Here is a 7,651-nt window from a genome sequence, read left to right on the forward strand (position 1 = left end):
AAATGTGATGAATAGCCATGAGTTACTGAAACGTGGTGCTACATGCGGGTGGATACTTATGAGTTAGGATATGATTATGAAAAATGAAAATTTATGAAAAGACATTGATATATGATTATGTGAAATGAAAGCTTATGAAAGCTATTGAAATATGAATATGAGAAATGGAAGCTTATGAAAATATGTTTTTACATATATATATATATATATATATATATATGATTATGGGTACATATTTGTATATATTTTCCCAATTGATATAATTATGTGAATGAATATGTTATTATATAACAAAACTCATACTGTCATACTGTGTGAATAATTTATTCTGTCTTACCGAGAAATGTCTCACCCAGAATCTAAACATTTGAGGGAATCTGAACAAACTAGCGAAAAGAGCTCCGAGATAGAGGAGAGATATTCCCCTGATAGTCAGGGTAAGTATTTTGAGTTGGGGATGCGTTTAGTATAATCCCCTAGAGTATTTTGTGGATTTTGGGGATGTATTTAGATATGTATATTGTATGGATGGATAGTACTATGGTTATTTGTATTTGGATTGGTATATATATATTGACTTCCGTTGTTAGGTATGTTAATATGGGATGGACTAATCACCTGGTACCCCACTTTGGGTAGGGCTATGTGATATGTGGTCTCTCTCTCTCTCTCTCTCTCTCTCTCTCTCTCTCTCTCTCCCCTCTTTCTTTTTCTCTCCACTCTCTCCTCTTTGTCAAATTTTCATTCTTTAGATTCTCATTTCGCTTTTCTTAGATTTTTTAATTTTTAAAATTTTTTTTTTGCAGGTCAAATCTATAAGGATGAAAGACCTTTGAGTCTCTAAAATCCAGACCTCAACCAGATAAATTCCCTTCCCCTGATCTCCTTTTTTTTCTCAACAATATGAATGGTTTTGAGTTTAAAACTAAATTTTTGCTTAGATCGAGGCTTGGTCTGAATTCAATGTTTGGGTCTAGTATGGAATTGGAGTCAACCCACTGAGTTGGGTTCGATTTGGCTCAAGGTTGAGTCAAACTTGCCAAGTTGGGTTCTGGGCTTAGCCCATGTTGAGTTGAGTCATTTGAGTTTGGGCTTGTTTTAAAATCAATTTGGGCTCAAGCACAATGTTAGGCTAAGAAACTAGCTTTCTTTGTTCTAGGTCGTGGTATGAATGTTTGAGGACTTGGATTTGAACTCGAGCTCAGGCCCACTATTAAGCTTTGAATTTGGATTTGGGCCCGACTTATCCAAAACTAATTTGGGCTCCGGCTCTTTGATGGGCTTTATATATGGTTTTGGGCCTAACCACTTTGGGTTTTAAATTTTTTAAAAAAAATGGACTCGGGACCTAGGCTTGAACAAATTTGGGTTAAACCATCTAAGTCTTGGGCTCTGGCCTCAGCATTAATGGACCCATAAACCAAATGGACCAAGTTCGGTCAACCCAGCTTGGTGGATCAGGTCAATGAACCCGATGCAATGGGTCGAATCCACAAATTGGATCCGAATTCATATTATTTTCAGTTCATTTTCTTCACTGGATATATTTAAAAAACATAGAAACAGAAAACGAACGTTTTAATTAGCTCCTTCAATCCTCAAATGCTCTATGATCTTTGTCTACAACCTTACTCTGAATTCTGACTTTAATACCCCCTTAAAAGCTTATGACTTCGTAATTCAATCTTTCTACAACTTCCTTCCAAGGCTTCAAATTCACTTTTCCAATCAAAATTATTTTCATATTTCTTACCAGAACTATTCTAATCTTTCTTAATTACTAAAACTTGCTAGAACAATCCTCTTTACGTGAATGTTACTATGCAAATCTCTTACTATGCGAATCCCACTTGTGTGCTTTTAACTACGTGAATTTCTCTCTGTGTCCATTTCTCTGTATGAGATGTCTTTATTTATAGGACTTAAGGAGTAATCTACATTCAATTTGATTGCTCAGTCAAATTTTAAAGTCAATCATTAGTTTGACCAATCAAACTGTCAATCCTCTTTATTTTTTATTTCCTTACACATGACTAATTTTCTTTTCTCTTTCTTTGCAGGTTCGAATTGCAGATTAAAGATTGCTAGTCCACCTCCTATTCTTTTTGTACTTTTTTTATTTCCCTTTTTTGCTATGTAAAATTTGAATCATCTTTTTGTATTTTATTTTCCAAATATTTTATTTTTTTTTGTATTTGCAGTTTTTTATGAAATAAAATTTTTTTTTTATTATTATTTTGGTTTATATAAGGCCCCGGGCAATTTGGGGTGTCTACATTAAGCATCATGATTTAATGTTTAAAAGCTAATGTATAGTTTAATTAAAATTTTAAAAAAATTTGTCACATACCATTTGCTAATAAAATAAAGTAAATATGAAATTAAATAATAATTTGCTTGAAACATTATATTTTAAAAAATCAAATTTTATGTTCAACCCATTCCCCTCCATTCCTATTCTTGATAATTGTTGCATAAAATAATCTAGATTTGACAAAGCGAATCAGGTCGAATAATCTATAGCAAATTAGACGGTTTATTGAGTGAAGAAATTGCAATCCATATCTAATTCAATTAAGTGGCGAATTTATGATGATTCGAATTAGATAATCATAATCTGTAATGCCCATCTCTAATTATAATTTTTTAATCATGCAATAAACAATTATTTCATAACATAATAGTTAAAGTTATTTTTAAAATTATAATTTGGTAAATTGTTAAACATTTAATAATCAATGGAAAAATTATAAATTTTTTTTTTTTTTTTAGATAATGAATTTAGAGTTTTTGTTTTGATCACGGGAATTGCGTACTTGGGCTTGAGTTTAAAAGTGGACATGGGACAAATCTAGAAGCACAAGAGTTTGGAGTGTGAGAGTAAGCTTTAACCAATTGGACCATGCAATCGATATCTAATAAGTATTGAGCATATGAAATTATCTACGAATTTAAACATTAATTGTTATGAATAGGTGGATATTCATTAGATAAAATCTAAAAATCGTCAATCCATTCATTTAAGCCTTGTTTAGAACTCGGAAAATACTACAAAAAATAAAATAAAATATCAAGTAATCCACACTTTCATGTTTGGTTAGCGAGGAAAGCGACAAAGAAAATGAAAAATATTCATATTCATGAACAAAATTTGAATTTACACATCATTAATATTTAATATTTTTTTAATTTTTAATATTATATAAAAATAAGCTTTTATTTTTTATAAAATTTAATAAAGAAAAAATACAACAGAAAATAAGTTTCTTCCTAATTTTTCTTTCCTTTTCTTTTTACAATTAAAATTTTTAATTAAAACATAATAAAAAAATTTAAACTATCTTATTTTTATCCATTTACAGGTCTAAAATAATCTAACAAATCTCTCGCATGAATTCTCAGTCTCAGATCTCAAAACCTAACCTAATAAACAAAATTTTCTCGTGTGGCATGCTCCAATTTTTGAATGGTGGTGCAGGCTGACAGAACCTATATAAAAATATAATAAACTTAAAAATCTCATTTAAGACAAAGTCCCATATTATTATCAAATTAAAAAGTTGAATAAAATCGAAACAAGTCAAAATTAGAGGAGTCGTCCAGTCACTTATATCCTTAAATACGATATATATGATGAATTTTAAAAATATAAAATATTAAGATTTCAATGTGTACTTTAAATGCACCTTTCTCGTGTAATTAATAATATTATAAACTCTAGAATATAATAAAAAAATATTCAGTTTTATAATATTATAACAAATTAGTATTAAAAAAGATAGGTGCCCATCACCATTCGAGTTATAAGTAAGCAAGCGGAGTATGAAAGCCGGAGTGTCTGATCCAGAATAAAAATTTAAATAAAAAATGGAAGAGAAGTATGCCATAGCAGCCAAGGCGTTGTGGGCAATCGCTGTGCTTGGGTTGGGCAGATTGCTTCTGCGTTTGCTTGAGGCGGTGTGGCTGAAGCCAAGAAGGGTGAGGTTAGAGCTGGCAGCGCAGGGGATCACAGGCCCCCCTCCTTATTTTCTCCTAGGCAATATTCCCCAACTCAAGTCCATCCTCTCTTCTTCTTCTTCAACACAAGCAGCAGCAGCAGCAACAGAAGGTGATGATAATGGAGGAAATGCCCAGATGCAGCATGCTCCAGTTTCTGCCCTTTTCCCATTCCTCCACCAATGGAGAGAGAAATACGGTATAGCCATATTTAGTTTGAAGTTGTTTCTGTCTCGTGTTTTTCTTTTTGGTTGTCTGTGTTTGTGTTTTTTGTTTTCGTTTTTGAGTTCGGATGAGGGGGTGCATGCAGGTAAGATGTATACGTTTTCGCTGGGGGTGGCGCAGGTGGTGTACGTGACGGATCCGGAGGTGGCAAAGGAGATAACTCTGAATACGTCGCCGGAGCTGGGGAAGCCATCTTATGGGCGGCAGGAGTATGGCGCTCTGCTTGGTCAGGGCATTGTGGCTGCTAATGGCTCATTGTGGGTTCACGAGAGGAAAAACATTTCTCCTGAGTTGTACATGGACAAGGTTAAGGTATAGTATTCATCGAACCCCAGCCCGCTGCTTAATTTCGATCTAACCCAAAATGCTTCGGGCCATGTTTGAATTTTGAGACTTTAATTTAAGTGAAGGAATCGTTTCTTCTGCCTATTTTTTTTCCAATACACTTATTGGTTACATCATCACCGTTCTTTTGGCGAGTGTTTAGAATAATGCCACTCTCTCTCTTAAAAATGACACTTTAGTCTATATGCAACTATATATAGGTGGGGATGGTGGGTTTCATGGGGGAGGCAGCAATGAATATGGTGGCGAATTGGGAGAGGAAAGTGGACAGAGAGGGGGGAGCAACAGCAGAGATAAATGTGGATGAGCATTTGAGGACACTTTCTACTTTTGTAATCTCAAAGACATTGTTTGGAGACGACTACTGTGAAGGCCTCAACATATTTTCCAAGCTCAGCCATCTTCAAGAGCTGTTGTCTACTCGAGCCACCCCCATAGCCATTCCTGGCTTAGCGTAAGTCGAATGACTCCCCAAGATTATCATATGAATATTAGGATTATCGTTAGCCTTTTCGAACTAATTGCTCGACCCAACAGGTGCTATTAAGACTTCAAAAAAAAAAATTTACTAGTCGACACCCCATATTTTTTTCACTTAATGAAATGATGAATCTATCTATTTGTAAAATACAAATCACGAGAGAAAAGTAAATGTCTTAAGAGGTAAAATTACGGTTTAATATGTTAAAAGTTAAATGTAGAGTACTAACAGTTTTTTTTTTTTTTTTTTTTTGGGAGCCATTTAATAATATCTCCCTTTAGTTAATATCAAACTTCCACCATTATATCTAAGAAGGAAGACAAAAGGCTCTCTTAATTGCTCTCCAAAACTCTAATTCTAATTTCTATTAACTTTCCATTCTTGATTTTTTTTTTCTTTTTAATGTGTTACTTAACCTCATGAGTCATCAAGTATTTTTTATGAATATTTAATATTTCTTATATCAACTAACAAATTAAAACACCATGTTAGGAGTTATATACTATTCTTCCGATAATAAACAAGTCAACTCAACCCCAATTTGCTACCAAACCAGAACCCAATCTGTACAGTAATACATACCAATTCTTGAATAATCATTATTTAACTTTGGCATCATAGAGGCTTCTTAACACACAAACGTTTGAAATGATGGTTGGATATGCAGGCATCTTCCAACAAAAAGCAATAGAGAGAAATGGAGACTAAAGAGAGAAATCCATTCAATGATATTAAAGATAGCTAGGGATCGGATGAAGGGTGAGCCAAAGAATGATCTGCTGCAGAAGATCATAGATGGAGGCAGCAGATGGGAGGAAGGGGCAGAATGTGAACAATACATAGTGGACAACTGCAAGAATGTGTATTTGGCAGGGTATGAGACCAGTGCTGTTGCTGCAGCTTGGACCATCATGCTTCTTGCAGCCCACCCAGATTGGCAAGCTAAGGCCCGTCTTGAGGTCCAACAAGTTTGTGGCAACCATGCTGTCCCTGATGCCAATATGCTTACCAAGATGAAACTGGTATGTTTTTCACATAGATCCACTAATCTTTTAAAATAGGGTAAATTTAGTGAATAGTTACTGAGCTTTAGTAGTAGTTTTAAATTGGTCGCTGAGCTTGAATTTCTGAACTCTGTACATAATTTCAATGTTGTACGATGCACAAATCTTCTCTCCTAAGATGGATGGAATACTCTCCTAGCATCTCAGTTAGCCAGCTGATCTTAGCGCTTGCAATCGTAAAATACTGACATAATTCATCAGAAGTATTGCAATCCCTAGTTTCATTAAACAAAACCCTAATCCCTAACCTGCCAGCGGAATGAGTAAATGAAGTGGTAATTGGGCATTGGGCAGGTCACAAGAGCTTACTCAGATGGCTGACTGACATACTACGACGGCATTCTGACGATAGTTGCACAATAGATGACATTGGTTTTGAAACAATGTCCAAAATTCAACTCATAATTTTGGTGACTAATTTGAAACTACTTTCAAAATTCAGTAACTATTCATTAAATTTACCCAATAGAATAGCCCTTTTCTAGTATGATACACAATAATGTCTTTTAACTGTACAAGAATAATCAAAATTTTTAAATATTTGAGTTAGATATCCCGGCTCCTGCGACCACAATAGTATTCTGGCTAGACACAAGGACAGGCCCCATACCCACACGGCTCTCCCCATCCCTAAGGTTTAGCCGAAATACTATCTGGGACACTGAAGCCCAAATCAAGCATCTTAATTCCTTTCTATAATGATCTTGGAAACTTTTCTTGCAGTTAACATGTATAATTCAAGAAGCTCTGCGCCTGTACCCTCCATGCCCAGTGGTGCCGAGGGAGGCCTTGCAAAACATGAAACTAAAGAACATTCACATTCCAAAAGGGGTCACTGTTTGGCTCTCCTCAATAGGCCTACACCAGGACCCCCAGCTATGGGGACCTGACACCCACACCTTCAATCCCCAAAGGTTTGCCAATGGACTCCACAGTGCCACCAACTTCCCTCAGCTCTATATACCCTTCGGGGTTGGCCCACGGATTTGTGCAGGACAAAACTTTGCCTTGGTGGAAATCAAAATGCTTCTCTCTGCCATCTTATCCAAGTTCTCCTTCTCTTTGTCCCCAAAGTATCGCCACGCACCTGTGCGTAGGTTGATTATAGTGCCTGAGCATGGTGTCAATATCACTATAAAGAAGTTATAAGTGTTCTGGCCCTTTACCCTATAATTATGAATCCATGTATCAAAAGCATATGGTTTTTTTACTTTCGGTCCATTGAAGATCAATCTACTGGGTTTGCGCCATGTGACAGAAGACAGTCGTCTTTTATTCCATATCTCTTCCCACCATCTCTCAGGTTTCGAACCAACCCTAGGGCTCCAACAAAGAAGTTTTTAATTCCAGCCATTGGAATTTCTCCCTAGAGACACAGTAGATTTTCAAGTTTTAAGGCTTTTCTCTTATTATTCTTTGTTTGTTGTTATTTCCCATTTTAGGGTTAGCTAAGCCTTTTCTTTGAATTTTGACCCTGCTCCTGCTCTTTATTTGTTTTCATGCTCTTCTTGTATTCTTCTTAACTTCCCTGGAAAAATAA

General features: G+C 35.3%; 1 protein-coding gene across 1 annotated transcript; it reads left to right on the top strand.

Annotated features, from left to right (window-relative positions):
- Positions 1–3,818: 3,818 nt before the first annotated feature.
- Positions 3,819–7,260, top strand: LOC131160935 (cytochrome P450 714C2-like). Its single transcript, XM_058116807.1, has 5 exons — positions 3,819–4,195; positions 4,307–4,533; positions 4,767–5,020; positions 5,715–6,069; positions 6,835–7,260. Exons 1-5 carry the CDS (start codon positions 3,868–3,870, stop codon positions 7,258–7,260), a joined length of 1,590 nt encoding a protein of 529 aa, XP_057972790.1. The 5' UTR covers positions 3,819–3,867.
- Positions 7,261–7,651: the final 391 nt, after the last annotated feature.

The sequence above is a fragment of the Malania oleifera genome, chromosome 7 (assembly GCF_029873635.1).
Source record: "Malania oleifera isolate guangnan ecotype guangnan chromosome 7, ASM2987363v1, whole genome shotgun sequence".
Lineage (NCBI taxonomy): Eukaryota > Viridiplantae > Streptophyta > Magnoliopsida > Santalales > Ximeniaceae > Malania > Malania oleifera.